This window comes from Anolis carolinensis, unplaced genomic scaffold (genome assembly GCF_035594765.1).
Source record: "Anolis carolinensis isolate JA03-04 unplaced genomic scaffold, rAnoCar3.1.pri scaffold_7, whole genome shotgun sequence".
In the NCBI taxonomy this organism is placed as follows: domain Eukaryota; kingdom Metazoa; phylum Chordata; class Lepidosauria; order Squamata; family Dactyloidae; genus Anolis; species Anolis carolinensis.
Window position 1 is genome coordinate 14056628 of NW_026943818.1, and position 21349 is coordinate 14077976.

Genomic DNA, 21349 nt, shown 5'->3' on the forward strand with positions numbered 1-21349 from the left:
ATAACTTACAATAAAATTAATAAAAAATGCAAATAACGTCAAATAAAAATTACACAACAATTTTTAACCAATACCACCACCACTTTGCCACAGCAACGCGTGGCCGGGCACAGCTAGTATATATATAAAAATGTAACGTACGTTTGTAGGACTGAGGAAACAACAAAACCACTGAACCAAATCACGCCAACCTTGGCAACAAAAAGACATAGTCATCCAATATATGTCTTTCAAACAAAAAACCCTGGAAAAGGAAGTCCAAATTAGAGGACGAGGAAGAGCCGTTTTCAACCCTGGCTGCCGGTCAGAAGGGTTGTGGAAAAGAACAAGGTTTGGATCATTGATGTTGCCATCCCAGGTGAAAAACAACAGGAAAAACTCAGCTGCTATCAGGGCCTCAAGATTGAACTTCAAAGACTCTGGCAGAAACCAGTGCAGGTGGTCCCTGTGGTGATGGGCACAGTGGGTGCCGTGCCAAAAGATCTCAGCCGGTATTTGGAAACAATAGACATTGACAAAATCACGATCTGCCAACTGCAAAAGGCCACCCAACTGGGATCTGCACACATCATCCGAAAATACATCACACACTCCTAGACGCTTGGGAAGTGTTCGACTTGTGATTTTGTGAAATGAAATCCAGCATATCTCTCTTGTTTGCTGTGTCATACAATAATAGTAATAATAATAATATGTAAAGCAAAGTGAAGAACCTGCTTTGATTGAAGTCAAAAATCAGAAACTCCTCAAAGCACAGCAGACAAAAAACCAGTACAAGAAAACCGCACTACAAACTAGAGCTGACAGCTGGCACAACAAAACATTGCATGGAAAGTTCCTTGACAAAATTGAAGGAAAAGCTGATCAGGAGAAGACCTGGCTCTGGCTCACGAATGGGACCCTGAAGAAGGAGACAGAAGGCCTGATCCTTGCAGCCCAAGAGCAAGACATCAGGACACAAGATCGAAAAATCAGCTGATGACCCAAAATGCAGATTCTGCAAGGAAACTGACGAAACCATGGATCACATCGTCAGCTGCTATAAGAAAATGGCACAGACAGACTACAAACAGAGGCACAACTATGTGGCCCAAATGATCCATTGGAACTTATGCCTTAAGTACCACGTCCCAGCAGCAAAGAACTGGTGGGATCACAAACCTGCATTTAAAAAGCACAATATTTGTCTCTTTGATTTCATAGGCGCATTGAAAACAACACTGTGTGCGAGGTAGGAGATCCCAATCTGTGTAAAGTCACCTTGACAGGTAAGCTTCTCTCCTCGAAACACCTGATCTGCCGCCTCTTCAATTTCACTTCACCCGCTTCCCGGCCGCGTTATCGCTTGCGCTTGCAGAAAGTCCCAAGGGCAGAAGGAAAGCACCACGTTCTTTAGGAAACTTGAGGCGAATCAAATAAGAAAGAAGGAGCCTAGGTCGGGCCTTCCGCTTGGGCTAAAACAATCTCACTTTGGAAGCTCAGAAGGGCCAGGACCTGGGTGGGAGTCCCGCTAATCAATGCCAGAGGCTCAAGGCTCTGTTCCATGGGACGAAATTAAATTGCAATATGTAATGAAGTATGAATTTTTGGTTTACAGATGGTATGTTTAATTGTGTGTTTCTGTTTTAAAAGGGTAAGTATTACAGTTATTGCATCTCAGCATGCCATGGTAAGTAGGCGGAGCCAACTGCCGTTTTGTTGAAAAAGTGCAGAGTTTAAAAAAGGGATTCAGTCTGTGCTCTGATGAGGCACAGGGAAGATTGATCGTAGGTTGAGGGGATCGAGGAGACTCAATTGTTCATTTTTGAGTCGGTTTAAAATAAGTTTGGTGACTTATTTAATGTAGAGGATGCCTGCCATAGTTGTGGGCGAAACGTCAGGAGAGAATGCTTCTGGAACATGGCCAGATAGACCGGAAAACACACAACGCTGTGACCCCGGCTATGAAAGCCTTCGACAATATATATTTTTGGCTGGTGTTACACTTTAAAAACGTCCCTATTCCGACTTACAATCAACTTGGGAACAAATCTACAGAATTGATCTTGTTTGCAACCAGTCTAAACCAAAGCGATTTCATAAGGGCAGGAGAAGAAACCTCCAATCAGGTGAGGCCTTACCTTTCCCGTCTGTGGCAGAGGCTTCTTGTAAGTGCCTGATGGACCTACAATCGAGAAGAAAGGCTCGGTCAGCTCTCCAAAAAATACACACAGGATAGTGCGATCCTATGGTCAACGTTGGATAGACGCAGCACAGTGACCGCTCAGCACCGGGATTGTTATGTCAAGCATGTAATTCCACATACAAAGCTTTATACAATATTGAATATGGAGTTCTTTCTCCCACCCTGGACTTTCCACGGGTATATAAACCCCACTTGCCTCATTTCCAACAAACCTCACCACCTCTTACAAATTAAGCACCAAAATATCATGTTACACAACAAATTTGGCAGAAAAAGTAGTTCAATACGCAGTAATGCTATGTAGTAATTACTGTATTTACGAATTTAGCACCAAAATATCATGATGTATTGAAAACATTGACTACAAAAATGCGTTGGATAATCCAGAACGTTGGATAAGCGAGTGTTGGATAAGTGAGACTCTACTGTAGTAATATATAATGCTAATATTGTGCTATGCTAGTAATATAATATATTTTATGTACATACAGCTGCTCTGAGTTTCCTTCGGGGTGAGAAGGGTGGGATATAAATGTAGTAAATAAATGTAGTAAATGAATAAATAAATAATTTTGGACTTAGGCTCGCCCAGAGTCTGAAATGACTTGAAGACACACAACAACAACAACCCTAATTAACCTGACTATCTCATTGGCCAGAAGCAAGCCCACACTTCCTATTGAAATCTTGATAGGTTTATGTTGGTTAAAATTATTTTCATTTTTAAATATTGTATTATTGTTGTTTTGCACTAGGAATTTGTTCGGTTTTCCCCCCCAAATGATAATCCGGCCCCTCAACAGTCTGAAGGATTGTGGACCGGCCCTCTGCTTTAAAAGTTTGAGGACCCCTGATCTACTGTCTATGCCAGGGGTCCTCAAACTTTTTAAGCCGAGGGCCGGTCCACAATCCTTCAGACTGTTGAGGGGCCGGATTATCATTTGAAAAAAAAAATACAAACAAACAAACAAATTCCGATGCACACTGCACATGTCTTATTTGTAGTGCAAAAACAACAACAACAACAAGAACAATGAAAGAACAATACAATATTTAAAAATAAAAACAATTTTAACCCAACATACATTTATCAGGATTTCAATGGGAAGCGTGCTCCTGTTTCTGGCCAATGAGATAGTCAAGTTAATTAGGGTTGTTGTTGTTGTTGTTGTGTGCCTTTAAGTCATTTCAGACTTTGGGCGAGCCTAAGTCTAAAATGTATTTATTTATTATTTATTTATTTACTGCATTTATTTACTACATTTGTATCACACCCTTCTCACCCCAAAGGGGACTCAAAGTGGCTTACAAATTATATGTACATACAATATATTATATTATTAGCATAGCACAATTTTAGCATTATATATTACTATATTGAACTATACCACTATACTGTAATATTATATGTAATATAGAATATATAATTAATATTATTATATTATATATAAATAATATTATTATTATTAGTGTTATATTGTATTACATTATAATCTTATTGTCAATATTATATGTATATACAATATATTATATTATAAAACTGAGGGCGGGGGCCAGGTAAATGACCTCGGAGGGCCGCATGTGGCCCCCGGGCCTTAGTTTGGGGACCCCTGGTCTATGCTATTTGGACATATTTTCTTTGTGCATAGACCACCTTGTGTTTGTGTAGATACAGGTATTCTGGGATTTTGTATAGCAGTATAGCCATACTAATATGGGTGAACTCACCACACGACGGGGAAGAGGATGGCCCCGCAGCAGAGCAGGTCCACCAGGAAAAGGATCTCCTTCCAGAGGCCGTACTCCGTGGTGCCTTCTTCCGTCGACTCAATGATGATGTAGGCCACGTTGGCCAAGACCTGGGGGGTCAAGCGCAACAAGGGACACGTGAGGGTGGCCACGTCTATCTCTCTACCTCTAGCTCAGGGGTCCCCAAACTAAGGCCCGGGGGCCGGATGCGGCCCTCCGAGGTCATTTACCTGGCCCCCGCCCTCAGTTTTATAATATAATATATTGTATATACATATAATATTGATAATAATATTATCATGTAATACAATATAACACTAAAAATAATGCCATATAATAATATTAATTATATATTCTAATTTACATATAATATTACTAATAATATTACAATATAGTGGTATAGTTCAATATAGTAATATATAATGCTAGTATTGTGCTATGTTAATAATATAATATATTGTATGTACATATAATATTGATAATAATATTATAAAGTAATACAATATAACACTAATAATAATACCATATAATAATATTAATTATATATTCTATATTACATATAATATTACTAATAATATTACAGTATAGTGGTATAGTTCAATATAGTAATATATAATGCTAATATTGTGCTATGCTAATATATTGCAATAATATAATTTGTAAGCCACTCTGAGTCCCCTTTGGGGTGAGAAGGATGTGATACAAATGTAGTAAACAAATGCAGTAAATAATAAATAAATAAATAAATTTTAGACTTAGGCTCGCCCAAAGTCTGAAATGACTTGAAGGCACACAACAACAACAACAACAACAACAACAACAACAACAACCCTAATTAACTTGACTATCTCATTAGCCAGAAGCAGGACCACACTTCCCATTGAAATCCTGATAATTGTATGTTGGTTAAAATTGTTTTTATTTTTAAATATTGTATTGTTCTTTCGTTGTTGTTGTTGTTGTTGTTTTTGCACTACAAATAAGACATATGCAGTGTGCATCGGAATTTGTTTGTATTTTTTTTCAAATGATAATCCGGCCCCTCAACAGTCAGAAGGATTGTAGACTGGCCCTCGGCTTAAAAAGTTTGAGGACCCCTGCTCTAGCTCATCTCCACCTCTTCCATGCCGTCTGCCTCGTTAATGTTCTTCTTCCTGCTATTCCTAATTATTTACCATATTACCATATATACTCGAATCTAAGCTGACCCAAATATAAGCCAAGGCACCTAATTTTACCTCAAAAAACTGGGGAAACTTATTGACTTGAGTATAAGCCGAGGGTGGAAAATACAGCAGCTACGGGTAACTGTCAAAATGAAAATAGATCCCAAGGAAATTATATTGAGGCATCAGTAGGTTAAATGTTTGCCATATTTCAAAGAAAAACAGTACACTAGCTCTGTAAGTGGAAAAGTAGGGTCAACAAAAATATGGTATTAACAATAGCATAATAATAACAACAACTTTTAACAATAGCATAATAACAACAAGGCCCGGGCTGTGGCGCAGGCGGGAGAGCAAGCCAGTGCAATTAACTGCAATGAATCACTCTGACCAGGAGGTCATGAGTTCGAGCCCCGCTCGGAGCCTATGTTTGTCTATGTTTGTTTATCTTTGTTCTATGTTAAAAGGCATTGAATGTTTGCCTATATGTGTAACTAGCTGTGCCCGGCCACGCGTTGCTGTGGCAAAGTGGTGGTGGTATTGGTTAAAAATTGTTGTGTAATTTTTATTTGACGTTATTTGCAATTTTTTATTAATTTTATTGTAAGTTATATTTTTATTTATTATATTTTATTATTTTCTTGTATTATTTTTAGTTATTTTCTGTTATTATAGTATTTTATTGTATTAATTTTTAGTGTTTTTTATTATTTTTTATTGGGTTGCTAGGAGCCCAAGTTGGAGGAGCTTAGCCTTCTAACTGGCAGCAATTGGATAAAAGCAATTATTCCTCTCTCTCTAATTAGGACTTTATTTTTCTTTTCTTTTTGTTGTATCAACCTAGAGGCGTGGATGATGGGTTGTGTTGTCAAATTTCGAGGTTGGGGGGCCTGTAGTTTTGTTGTTTTGTGGGTCGCCGTGATGCCATCACTCTTTTATATATATAGATAGCACAATATTGGCATTATACATTACTATATTGAACTATACCACTATACTATAATATTATATGTACAGTAGAGTCTCACTTATCCAACATAAACGGGTCGGCAGAACGTTGGATAAGCGAATATGTTGGATAATAAGGAGAGATTAAGGAGAAGCCTATTAAGCATCAAATTAGGTTATGATTTTACAAATTAAGCACCAAAACATCATGTTATACAACAAATTTGATAGAAAAAGTAGTTCAATGCGCAGTAATGCTACGTAGTAATTACTGTATTTATGAATTTAGCACCAAAATATCACAATGTATTGAAAACATTGACTACAAAAATGCGTTGGATAATCCAGAACGTTCGATAAGCGAATGTTGGATAAGTGAGACTCTACTGTATTACCAATAGCATAATAATAACAACTTTTGAATCGGAGGACTAAATCTTTAAAATAAACGGGCGGAAGGCCTCCCAGTTGCTCACCTGCAGTGGGATGACAATCATGAAGATCTTCTTGTCCTTGTCAGAGAGGATGTGCTTGATGAAGGCCCAGCCGGTGCCAATCAGGGCGATGGTGATGAACAGCAAGGCGCCCTTCAGCCTGGAAACGGAGGAAGCGACAAGGCATATTGGCCGGGATTGGCAGAAAAGGCACATTTCCCAGAGGGTGGCGCAGTGGAGCCATGGTTAGATTAAATATTGAATATGTCGCCAGAGAAGAAGAGGGCTGACACCTCCAAGGTTGGATCAGTACCTATTGATCTACTCACATTTGCATGCTTTCGAACTGGTAGGTTGGTCGGAGCTGGGGCTAACAGTGGTAGCTCACTCCGCTATCCAAATTCGAACCTGCGACCTTCTGGTCCGCAAGTTCAGCAGCTCAGCGCTTTAACACACTGCGCAACACATTGATATATAATATTTTATATTATTGTCTATATTATATATATATATACACACACAATATATTATATTATTATATATCATTGCGTAATATATTATATTATACAATCTATATATATAGAAGGGTAATGAAATTTCGGCCTAGGACAAAACAACAAAACTACACATCCCAGAAACACTAAACTTGGCAGCACAACCCCTCATCCATGCCTCTGCGTTCATACAACAAAGAGCTCCAGCTACTCCAGAAAACAGCCAGGCTTTGAGACTGCAAGGCTATTCACTGCTATTCTACCTGGCCAACAAAGGATTCCCATTAAGCCACAGCAACGCGTGGCTGGGCAAAGCTAGTAATATATATAGATATAGATATATATATATATACACACACACACACACACACACACACACAATATATTATATTATTATATATCATTGCGTAATATATTATATTATACAATCTATATATATAGAAGGGTAATGAAATTTCGGCCTAGGACAAAACAACAAAACTACACATCCCAGAAACACTAAACTTGGCAGCACAACCCGCCATCCATGCCTCTACGTTCATACAACAAAAAGAAAAGAAAAATGAAGTCCAAATTAGAGGGAGAGGAATAATTGTTTTCATCCAATTGCTGCCAGTTAGAAGGCTAAGCTTCGTCCACTTGGTCTCCTAGCAACCCACTCAGCCCAGGGGACAGGCAGTTAGGCCTCACTTAGGCCTCTTCCCCACTGCCTATAAAATACAGATTATCAGATTTGAACTGGATTATATGGCAGTGTAGACTCCAGGCCCTTCTACACAGCTATAGAACCCATTTATAATCTTATATTATCTGCTTTGAACTGCATTATCTTGACTCCAATCTGCCATATAATCCACTTCAGTGTGCATTTTATACAGCTGTGTAGAATCTATACTTCTCCTGAGAGGCCTTTTAGGACTAAAGGGCGGGGCTAGGGGTGGGGGCGGGGCCTCCTTCCAAGAGCCCGAGACAGGGCTGAGCCTCTATACCTCCCCTGAGGGGCCATTTAGGGCTAAAGGGCGGAGCTAGGGAAGGGGGCGGGGCCTCTTCCCAAGAGCCTGAGACAGGGCTGAGCCTCTATACCTCCCCTGAGGGGCCTTTTAGGACGAAAGGGTGGGGCTAAGGGTGGGGGCGGGGCCTGTTCCCAAGAGCATGAGACAGGGCTGAGCCTCTATACCTCTCCTGAGAGGCCTTTTAAGACTAAAGGGCAGGGCTAAGGGTGGGGGCGGGGCCTGTTCCCAAGAGCATGAGACAGGGCTGAGCCTCTATACTTCTCCTGAGAGGCCTTTTAGGACTAAAGGGCGGGGCTAGGGGTGGGGGCGGGGCCTCTTCCCAAGAGCATGAGACAGGGCTGAGCCTCTATACCTCTCCTGAGAGGCCTTTTAAGACTAAAGGGCGGGGCTAAGGGTGGGGGCGGGGCCTGTTCCCAAGAGCATGAGACAGGGCTGAGCCTCTATACTTCTCCTGAGAGGCCTTTTAGGACTAAAGGGCGGGGCTAGGGGTGGGGGCGGGGCCTGTTCCCAAGAGCATGAGACAGGGCTGAGCCTCTATACTTCTCCTGAGAGGCCTTTTAGGACTAAAGGGCGGGGCTAGGGGTGGGGGCGGGGCCTCTTCCCAAGAGCATGAGACAGGGCTGAGCCTCTATACCTCTCCTGAGAGGCCTTTTAAGACTAAAGGGCGGGGCTAAGGGTGGGGGCGGGGCCTCTTCCCAAGAGCCTAAGACAGGGCTGAGCCACTTGTTAGAACACGGGGGCGGGGTATAGAGGTTCAGCCCCGTCAGGCACTTGGGAAGAGGCCCCGCCCCCTCCTCTAGCCCCGCCCCCAGTGTCCTGGCAGGCGCGTGGGAAAGGGATAGAAGCTCAGCCCTGACTCAGAGCTCGTAACTCCGCCCATCACAGTCCTGGCCCCGCCCACCTCCCCTCCCAGCCCTGCATCTTGGACTAGGGGAGAGGCTCAGCCCCGCCCCTTTGAGCAGGAGTCACGCCCACCCCTCTAAGTCACGCCCCCCTTTCCAGGCGGCGCTAAGTCATATTTTTAATGGAAAGGGGGCAGCAGGCTAAATAAGTTTGGGAACCACTGATCTATATATATATAAATGTAATGTATGTTTGTAGGAATGAATAAACAACAAAACCACTGAACCAAATCACACCAAATTTGGCCACAAAAGATACTAACGAATCAAGCTTTACTTGATTCATTAGTAAATTAGTCAATTCCGCCACTTACAGGTGAGTGATATAGTAGACGACCGCCCAGCCTTCAATGGGGTAGCCCTGAGTCGAGATGTAGTGGTAGTCGATCTGGAAAGAGGACAACGACAAAAGATTCGGAGCCAAGAATCAAAACGTTTTGCTTTACCGGGCTGCCTATCCACCTTAAGAATTTGAAAAAGAAACACTCTATGCATGCCATATTGATGAGAAGGCTGACAAAACTAGCCAGAATATAACACAGTTTGAGAAAGCAAACCAGAGTCTCACTTATCCAAGCTAAACGGGCCAGCAGAAGCTTGGATAAGCGAATATCTTGGTTAATAAGGAGGGATTAAGGAAAAGCCTATTAAACATCAAATCTATATATATAAATGAGTGATGGCATCACGGCGACCGGCAAAACAACAAAACTACAGGCCCCCCAACCTCAAAACTTGACAACACAACCCATCACCCACGCCTCTAGGTTGATACAACAAAAAGAAAAGAAAAATAAAGTCCTAATTAGAGGGAAATTAATAATTGTTTTTATCCAATTGCTGCCAGTTAGAGGGCTAATCTCTGCCCGCTTGGTCTCCTAGCAACCTACTCAGCCCAGGGGACAGGCACAGTTAGGCCTCACTTAGGCCTCTTCCGCAGATTATCTAATTTGAACTGGTTTATATGGCAGTGTAGACTCAAGGCCCTTCCACACAGCTATATAACCCAGTTATAATCTTATATTATCTGTTTTGAACTGGATTGTCTTGAGTCCACACTGCTCTATAATCCACTTCAGTGTGCATTTTATACAGCTGTGTACAAGGGGCCTCATATAATCCAGTTCTAAGCAGATAAGATAGGATTATCAATATACAGTAGAATCTCACTTATCCAACATAAACAGGCCGGCAGGATAAGTGAATATGTTGGATTCAGGAAAAGCCTATTAAACATCAAATTAGGTAATCATTATACAAATTAAGCACCAAAACATCATGTTATACAACAAATTTGACAGAAAAAGTAGTTCCATGAGCAGTAATACTATGTAGTAATTACTGTATTTACAAATTTACCACCAAAATATCACAATGAATTTAAAACACTGACTACAAAACATTTACTACTAAGAGGCAGACTGCGTTGGATAATCCAGAACATTGGATAAGCGAATGTTGGATAAGTGAAATTCTACTGTAATATATACTACCATACTTCGCCACAGCAACGCGTGGCCGGGCACAGCTAGTTAGGTTATGATTTTACAAATTAAGCACCAAAACATCCTGTTATACAACAAATTTGACAGAAAACGTAGTTCAATATGCAGTAATGCTATATAGTAATTACTGTATTTATGAATTTAGCGCCAAAATATCACGATATATTGAAAACACTGACTACAAAAATGCGTTGGATAATCCAGAATGTTGGATAAGCGAGTGTTGGATAAGTGTAATTAGTGTATTTACAAATTTAGCATCAAAACATTGAAAACGTTGACGACAAAAACATTACATTTTACAAAAAAATAAAATAAAAGGCAGACTGTGTTGGATAATACAGAATAAGCGAAGGTTGGATAAGCGAGACTCTACTGTATATATAAACCCCACTTGCCTCGTTTCCAACAGACTTCGTAACCTGAGGACGCCTGCCACAGATGTGGGCAAAACGTCAGGAGAGAGTGCTTCCGGAACATGGCCAGGCAGCCCGGAAAACTCACAGCAACCCCGTGATTCCGGCCATGAAAGCCAAGGAAATGACAGACAAGAAGGTACAAAGCGTTCCTTACCGCATGGAAGACCAAGGACAGGGATTTGGTGAACGGGAGGGCCGCCATGAGCCAGTGGATTTTGAAGACGTCGGTCCTGGAAGGGAGAACCCAGAAGGAAAGAGATGTATTTTGGACTTTATTAAAAGTATTCCTACATAGGAAAGTTAAGACCTTGTGACCTAACTAACTGAAGACATCTTGCCTCTCTCCACGCTCACAGGAAAAAGATCAAAACGGGAGGACTCTGGGTCTTGCGTGTGCTCAGATACTTTGAATGAAAAGAGAAGTGTCCCTAATAAGCATCAGTCCAACAAACAGATGTAGGAGGAAAGACAAGCGTGACAGGCAGAGAGAGCAATCTAACTACTGCATTTCCTCACATAATAGTCCCCACTGCATAACTGTCGCACTCTGATTTCGGGGGTGGCAAAATATTTTTGTGTTCCTCACATAATAGTCGCCAATCGATTTCCTTCATGCAGACTATATAGTATATAGTATTATAGTACAGTATACTATACTATATGGGTCCTCACATAATAGCCGCCAATCGATTTCCTTCATGCAGATTATATAGTATATAGTATTATAGTACAGTATACTATACTATATGGGTCCTCACATAATAGCCGCCAATCGATTTCCTTCATGCAGATTATATAGTATATAGTATTATAGTACAGTATACTATACTATATGGGTCCTCACATAATAGTCGCCAATCGATTTCCTTCATGCAGATTATATAGTATATAGTATTATAGTACAGTATACTATACTATATGGGTCCTCACATAATAGCCGCCAATCGATTTCCTTCATGCAGACTATATAGTATATAGTATTATAGTACAGTATACTATACTATATGGTTCCTCACATAATAGCCGCCAATCGATTTCCTTCATGCAGACTATATAGTATATAGTATTATAGTACAGTATACTATACTATATGGGTCCTCACATAATAGCCGCCAATCGATTTCCTTCATGCAGACTATATAGTATATAGTATTATAGTACAGTATACTATACTATATGGGTCCTCACATAATAGTCGCCAATCGATTTCCTTCATGCAGATTATATAGTATATAGTATTATAGTACAGTATACTATACTATATGGGTCCTCACATAATAGCCGCCAATCGATTTCCTTCATGCAGATTATATAGTATATAGTATTATAGTACAGTATACTATACTATATGGGTCCTCACATAATAGCCGCCAATCGATTTCCTTCATGCAGACTATATAGTATATAGTATTATAGTACAGTATACTATACTATATGGGTCCTCACATAATAGCCGCCAATCGATTTCCTTCATGCAGATTATATAGTATATAGTATTATAGTACAGTATACTATACTATATGGGTCCTCACATAATAGCCGCCAATCGATTTCCTTCATGCAGATTATATAGTATATAGTATTATAGTACAGTATACTATACTATATGGGTCCTCACATAATAGTCGCCAATCGATTTCCTTCATGCAGATTATATAGTATATAGTATTATAGTACAGTATACTATACTATATGGGTCCTCACATAATAGCCGCCAATCGATTTCCTTCATGCAGACTATATAGTATATAGTATTATAGTACAGTATACTATACTATATGGTTCCTCACATAATAGCCGCCAATCGATTTCCTTCATGCAGACTATATAGTATATAGTATTATAGTACAGTATACTATACTATATGGGTCCTCACATAATAGCCGCCAATCGATTTCCTTCATGCAGACTATATAGTATATAGTATTATAGTACAGTATACTATACTATATGGGTCCTCACATAATAGTCGCCAATCGATTTCCTTCATGCAGACTATATAGTATATAGTATTATAGTACAGTATACTATACTATATGGTTCCTCACATAATAGCCGCCAATCGATTTCCTTCATGCAGACTATATAGTATATAGTATTATAGTACAGTATACTATACTATATGGGTCCTCACATAATAGTCGCCAATCGATTTCCTTCATGCAGACTATATAGTATATAGTATTATAGTACAGTATACTATACTATATGGTTCCTCACATAATAGCCGCCAATCGATTTCCTTCATGCAGACTATATAGTATATAGTATTATAGTACAGTATACTATACTATATGGGTCCTCACATAATAGCCGCCAATCGATTTCCTTCATGCAGACTATATAGTATATACAGTAGAGTCTCACTTATCCAACATAAACGGGCCGGCAGAACGTTGGATAAGCGAATATGTTGGATAACAAGGAGAGATTAAGGAGAAGCCTATTAAACACCAAATTAGGTTGTGATTTTACAAATTAAGCCCCAAAACAACACGTTATACAACAAATTTGACAGAAAAAGTAGTTCAATATGCAGTAATGCTATGTAGTAAATAAAGTATTTATGAATTTAGCACCAAAATATCATGATGTTTTGAAAACATTGACTACAAAAATGCGTTGGATAATCCAGAACGTTGGATAAGTGAGTGTTGGATAAGTGAGACTCTACTGTAGTATTATAGTACAGTATACTATACTATATGGGTCCTCACATAATAGTCGCCAATCGATTTCCTTCATGCAGACTATATAGTATTATAGTATAGCATACTATAGTATAATATACTATACTATAGTATAGTATACTATATCATAGTATACTATATGGTATTATAGTATGTTATACTATTGTATGCTATACTATACTATAATACTATATAGTCTGCATGAAGGAAATAGATTGGCGACTATTATGTGAGGAACCATATAGTATACTATACTATAGTATGCTATACTATAATACTATATAGTCTGCATGAAGGAAATAGATTGGCGACTATTATGTGAGGAACCATATAGTATACTATACTATAGTATGCTATACTATAATACTATATAGTCTGCATGAAGGAAATAGATTGGCGACTATTATGTGAGGAACCATATAGTATACTATACTATAGTATGCTATACTATAATACTATATAGTCTGCATGAAGGAAATAGATTGGCGACTATTATGTGAGGAACCATATAGTATACTATACTATAGTATGCTATACTATAATACTATATAGTCTGCATGAAGGAAATAGATTGGCGACTATTATGTGAGGAACCATATAGTATACTATACTATAGTATGCTATACTATAATACTATATAGTCTGCATGAAGGAAATAGATTGGCGACTATTATGTGAGGAACCATATAGTATACTATACTATAGTATGCTATACTATAATACTATATAGTCTGCATGAAGGAAATAGATTGGCGACTATTATGTGAGGAACCATATAATATACTATACTATAGTATGCTATACTATAATACTATATAGTCTGCATGAAGGAAATAGATTGGCGACTATTATATATACTATACTATATGGTTCCTCACATAATAGTCACCACTCTATTTCCTTCATGCAGACTATATAGTATTATAGTATAGTATAGCATACTATAGTATAACATACTATAATACTATACAGTATAGTATACTATACTATAGTGTACTATATTATACTATAGTATACTATACTATAGTATGCTATACTATAAAACTATATAGTCTGCATGAAGGAAATAGATTGGCGACTATTATGTGAGGAACCATATAGTATAGTATACTATACTATCACATACTATACTATATGGTTCCTCACATAATAGTCGCCAATCTATATCTTTCATGCAGTATTATAGTATAGTATAGCATACTATAGTATAGTACACTATACTATACTATATGGTATTATAGTACGTTGATAGTATATTTAGTATATTTCTATACTGTATATTTCTATATATATTTTGATATAGAGTAATATATATGTGTGTGTGTGTTATAGTATATTTGATATATTGTATTTCCATAAAGCCTTGGAGAAATAGTCATTTCCGTTCTGAATACTTTGGCGAGAAAAAGCTTGTTATAACAATAATTGTTATCATAATAGGCCAATAATAGTAATTATTGTAATAGAGAATAATTGTAATATAATCTATCTATACACATAACTAGCTTTGCCCGGCCACGCATTGCTGTGGTTTATGGGAATCCTTTTTTGGCCAGGTGGAATAGCAGCGAATAGCCTTGCAGTCTCAAAGCCTGGCTGTTTTCTGGAGTAGCTGGAGCTTTTTGTTGTATGAATGTAGAGGCAGATAATCTGTATTTTATAGGCAGTGTGGAAGAGGCCTAAGTGAGGCCTAACTCTGCCTGTCCCCTGGGCTGAGTGGGTTGCTAGGAGACCAAGTGGGCGGAGCTTAGCCTTCTAACTGGCAGCAATTGGAATAAAAACAATTATTCCTCTCCCTCTAATTAGGACTTTATTTTTCTTTTCTTTTTGTTGTATGAACGTAGAGGCATGGATGAGGGGTTGTGCTGCCAAGTTTAGTGTTTCTGGGATGTGTAGTTTTGTTGTTTTGTCCTAGGCCGGAATTTCATTACCCTTTTATATATAGATAGATAGATAGATAAAAGTGACAAATGTGTCTGTGTGTATGTGGCACGGGTGTGGAGGGAGGGGTGTGTTGTTTTTGTGGTGTGTGCGGAGGAAAGCATTTCACCTCCACGCACAATGGCATAAAGTCATTCTATTGTATTATTTGGAATGACGCTGTCCCCGCACCTGCGTTTCCGGAGCGTGTGGATCCAGACGGTTCCGGCAATGAAGAAGAAGAAGGCCATGGAGATGTAGAGCTTGGGCAGAGGGATCTCTCCGGCCGAGAGGTAGCTGTCGGGATTCTGCTCCATGATCCCAATCTGAAACATAGGGAATATTTATTTATTTATTTATTGGACTTGTATACCGCTACTCCCAGTTTGGCTCGGAGCGGTTTACAGAAATAGATTAAAACAATACAATTCGCTTTAAAATAACAATAAAAACAACAATAAAAACAGACATAGCCCCGAATTTTTCATATTGGAAATAACTACACCCAATCTGTGGGCACATATCCCGTATATACTCCGACCTGACTATAAGCCGAGGCACCTCATTTTACCACAAAAAAACTGGGAAAACATTGACTCCAGTATAAGCCGAGGGTGGTAAATTTCAGAAATAAAAATAGATACCAATAAAATTACATTAATTGAGGCATCAGTAGGTTAAATGTTGTGGAATATTTACATAAAGCTCAGATTTAAGACAAGACTGTCCAACTCTGATCAAATCATGATTCTCATCTTCTTCCATGTAAATGCACTTATGTATCCTTTTAATAATAATAGAGTAAAATAATACATGTAATAATAATAATAATAATAACCAATTCAGGAAAATAATACAAGTAATAATAAATAGAGGTTAAATGTTTTTGAATATTTACATCAAGCTCAAATTTAAGATAAGACTGTCCAACTCTGATTAAACCATTATTCTCATCTTCAATGTCAATGTGCTTATGTATCCTTTTAATAATAATAGAGTAAAATAATACATGTAATAATAATAATAATAATAACCAATTCAGGAAAATAATACAAGTAATAATAAATAGAGGTTAAATGTTTTTGAATATTTACATCAAGCTCAAATTTAAGACAAGACTGTCCAACTCTGATTAAACCATTATTCTCATCTTCTTCAATGTCAATGTGCTTATGTATCCTTTTAATAATAATAGAGTAAAATAATACATGTAATAATAATAATAATAACCAATTCAGGAAAATAATACAAGTAATAATAAATAGAGGTTAAATGTTTTTGAATATTTACATCAAGCTCAAATTTAAGATAAGATTGTCCAACTCTGATTAAACCATTATTCTCATCTTCTTCAATGTCAATGTGCTTATGTATTCTTTTAATAATGATAGAGTAAAATAATACAAGAAATAATAATAATAATAAATACAGGAAAATAATACATGTAAGAATAAATAGAGTGAAATAATAAAGGCAATAATAATAATAATAAGTTCAGAGTGAAATAATAAATGTATTAATAATAATAATAGAGAAAAATAATACATGTAATAATAATAAGAATAATAATAAATACAGGAAAATAATACAAGTAATAATAAATAGAGTAAAATAATAAATGCAATAATAATACGATCAGAGTGAAATAATAAATGTATTAATAATAATAATAATAGAGAAAAATAATACATGTAATAATAATAATAATAATAATAATAATAATAATAAATCTGCCAACTGCAAAAGGCCACCCTACTGGGATCTGCACGCATCATCCGAAAATACATCACACAGTCCTAGACACTTGGGAAGTGTTCGACTTGTGATTTTGTGATAGGAAATCCAGCATATCTATCTTGTTTGCTGTGTCATAATAAAATAATTACAGGAAAATAATACATGTAATAATAAATAGAGTAAAATAATAAATGCAATAAAAATACGATCAGAGTGAAATAATAAATGTAATAATAATAATAATAGAGAAAAATAATACATGTAATAAAAATAATAATAATAATAAATACAGGAAAATAGTACATGTAATAATAAATAGAGTAAAATAATAAATGTAATAATAATAATAATAATAATAATAATAAGATCAGAGTGAAATAATATATATTAATAATAATAATAATAATAATAATGGCTCTGCATCATCCTTTCTCCTTTTGGAGGCATTTTTTAAAACTGGAAACCAGAGAATCAAAGGTAGATTTTCCCTCACATAATAGTCGCATCACCACCTTTTTCATGGAAAGTGGGGGGTGCGACTAATATGCGATGAAACATGGTATTTTCTCAAATAAATGCCCCACAAAGTTATGGTCTGTCGGAAAGGAACAGAAAGCACGCGACGGAGACCAGAAAGGGTCTTTCTCAGACCTATCAGATTGAGAAGACATGGAGAGAAACACAGCGACTCACCTCCAGGCTGAAGATGACCTGCTCGTTTTGCACGTCCTTCCCGACACATTTGTGGAAATAGAGGCTATAAAGCCCCTCTTGGGTCTCCGCGCTGACGTTGAAGGAGAACTGGGACGAGAGAAAAGGAAGGGTTTGAGGAGCCTCCAAAGAATAATAATATTACTGTAACTTTATTTTTGTATCCCGCCTCCATCTCCCCAAAGGGACTCAGGGCGATTCACACGGGGACAACCCTGAACAACATAAAATTAAAAACATAAATCAGTAAAATTAATAATAATAATAATAATAATAATAATAATAATAATAATAATAATAATAGGACTCTTACAAGTAAAACAAGCAGTCAAAGAAGAAGAACATGTCCTGGCAGAGTATGTAAAGCAAAGTGAAGAACCTGCTTTGATTGAAGTCAAAAACCAGAAACTCCTCAAAACACAGCAGACAAAGAATCAGTATAAGAAAACCGCACTACAAACTAGAGCTGACAGCTGGCACAACAAAACACTGCATGGAAAGTTCCTTGACAAAATTGAAGGAAAAGCTGATAAAGAGAAGACCTGGCTCTGGCTCACGAATGGGACCCTGAAGAAGGAGACAGAAGGCCTGATCCTTGCAGCCCAGGAGCAAGACATCAGGACAAAGGCAATCAAGGCCAAGATCGAAAAATCAGCTGATGACCCAAAGTGCAGACTGTGCAAGGAAACCGATGAAACCATTGATCATATCCTCAACTGCTGTAAGAAAATCGCACAGATAGACTACAAACAGAGGCACAACTATGTGGCCCAAATGATTCATTGGAACTTATGCCTCAAGTCCCACCTCCCAGCAGCAAAGAACTGGTGGGATCACAAACCTGCAAAAGTATTGGAAAATGAACATGCAAAGATACTGTGGGACTTCCGAATCCAGACTGACAAAGTTCTGGAACACAACACACCAGACATCACAGTTGTGGAAAAGAAAAAGGTTTGGATCATGGATGTCGCCATCCCAGGTGACAGTCGCATTGACGAAAAACAACAGGAAAAACTCAGCCGCTATCAGGACCTCAAGACTGAACTTCAAAGACTCTGGCAGAAACCAGTGCAGGTGGTCCCGGTGGTGATGGGCACACTGGGTGCCGTGCCAAAAGATCTCAGCCGGCATTTGGAAACAATAGACATTGACAAAATCACGATCTGCCAACTGCAAAAGGCCACCCGACTGGGATCTGCAGCATCATCCGAAAATACATCACACAGTCCTAGACACTTGGGAAGTGTTCGACTTGGGATTTTGTGATACGAAATCCAGCATGTCTATCTTGTTTGCTGTGTCATAATAAAACAATAATAATAATAATAATAATAATAATACATCACACAGTCCTAGACACTTGGGAAGTGTTCGATTTGTGGTTTTGTGATATGAAATCCAGCATATCTATCTTGTTTGCTGTGTCATACAATAATAATAATAATAATAATAATAATAATAATAATAATAATAATAATAATAATAACTTTATTTTTATACCCCGCCCCATCTCCCCAAGGGGACTCGGGGCGGCTTACATGGGGCCAAGCCCAGGCAAAACAGACAATATAAAACACAACAATAAAAACAAATCAATCAACAATAAAGCAAGTCATAAAACAAATAAAATCATACAAAACAGACATGCTTGATAAAATCCTGGGTTGGCCCCTAAAAAGAACTGGGCCATAAAAGTGCTAGTAGTGTCAGATAAACATATATTCAAACATATAACCATACAAAACAACATAAAACAATATCAACAGCAATTTAATACCCGGACACTAACAATAACTGAGCATTCAGAGGCCAATGGTAGTAAATACCAGGTTCAGAAGGTGTGCTTTTTTCAGGTACAATAGTCTCACTTATCCAACATAAACGGGCCGGCAGAATGTTGGATAAGTGAATATGTTGGATAATAAGGAGGCATTAAGGAAAAGCCTATTAAACATCAAATTAGGTTACGATTTTACAAATTAAGCATCAAAACATCATGTTTTACAACAAATTTGACGGAAAAAGTAGTTCAGTACGCAGTAATGCTATGTAATAATTACCGTATTTACGAATTTAGCACCAAAATGTATTGAAAACATTGACTACAAAAATGCGTTGGATAATCCAGAACGTTGGATAAGCGAATGTTGGATAAGTGAGACTCTACTGTACCTGAAAACTTGAGGAAAACAAGGTAAAAAAGGGAACTCACCTGGAAGGAATATCCATTGTCTTTGCTTTGGATGGGGTGCGTGACTTCAGCTGGCACCTGAGTCCAAACAATAAGAGTCCAACTTGAAAGTCCAAACAATAATACCAATAACAACAGCAACAACAACAACATTCGGACTCTTGAAATACACGACAATGAGGATTGGAGGCCTAGCACTACCCCCTTTTTTATTTTTATATTTTTAATTTTTTTTCTTCTTTTTTTCCATTTCTTTTCTTCTTTTTCTCTTTTCTTATCTCCTTCTTATGTTGTGCTTCGACCCCTCCTTTCATAATCCTCTTCCCCCCCCCCCTTAGTTTCCCCGTCTTATAAAAATGTATGTGTGTTTTATTTCATTTGGAAAAGAGACGTTGCCCAGGGGACGTTGCTCGGAGGGAGGCTTCTGTCGTGTCCCCGCAAGCTAGAGCTGACAGATGGGAGCTCACCCTGTCTCACGGATCTGAACTGCCAACCTTCGGGGCAGCAGTTCAGACAGCACAAGGATTTAACCCATTGCTGCACCGAGCTCTACTGTATTATTATATTATTCTATATTACTAGTATTAGTAGCATTATTATTATGGACGTTTTGCATTTATATTCTGCAATGCGACCATTATGTGAAGCAACAACGAAAAAGGCCAATATGACCCTAGTTTTGAAAAATAGAGACGGGAAAAGGGAAAATAACAAAACAACACTTGCACCCAAAGGGTTACCTTGCCCTTTTCAGGGACTGGTAAGTAGTTGGATGTTTTGCATTTATATTCAGCAATGCGACCATTATGTGAAGCAACAGCGAAAAAGGCCAATATGACCCTAGTTTTTAAAAATAGAGGTTGGATAAGGGCAAATAACAAAACAACACCTGCACCCAAAGGGTTACCTTGCCCTTTTCAAGGACTGGTAAGTGGTTGGATGTTTTGCATTTATATTCTGCAATTATGTATTGAAAACATTGACTACAAAAATGCGTTGGATAATCCAGAATGTTGGATAAGCGAGTGTTGGATAAGTGAGACTCTACTGTATTTTGCTGTATTATTTGTAATTATTTTATTATAGTATTTTATTGTATTAATTTTTAGTGTTTTTAATCATTTTAGTGTCTTTTATTATTTTTTATTGTATTATTTGTATTTATTTTATTTTTTATTCTTTTATTGACGCTGGGCTGAGCGGGTTGCTAGGAGACCAAGTGGGCAGAGCTTAGCCTTCTAACTGGCAGCAATTGGATAAAAACAATTATTTCTCTCCCTCT

General features: G+C 37.8%; 1 protein-coding gene across 1 annotated transcript in view; it reads right to left on the reverse strand.

Moving 5' to 3' along the window:
• gpr107 (G protein-coupled receptor 107) overlaps positions 1-21349 on the reverse strand; it is a 37259-nt gene that overhangs the window by 6868 nt on the left and 9042 nt on the right. Inside the window, exons 7-14 of the mRNA XM_062959923.1 lie at positions 20089-20145; positions 17856-17963; positions 15618-15751; positions 10970-11045; positions 9206-9279; positions 6525-6642; positions 3914-4044; positions 2121-2164 (exon numbers count right to left, since the gene is read on the reverse strand). Of these exons, the coding sequence (XP_062815993.1) occupies positions 2121-2164; positions 3914-4044; positions 6525-6642; positions 9206-9279; positions 10970-11045; positions 15618-15751; positions 17856-17963; positions 20089-20145 (742 nt within the window). The remainder of the gene's footprint in view (positions 1-2120; positions 2165-3913; positions 4045-6524; positions 6643-9205; positions 9280-10969; positions 11046-15617; positions 15752-17855; positions 17964-20088; positions 20146-21349) is intronic.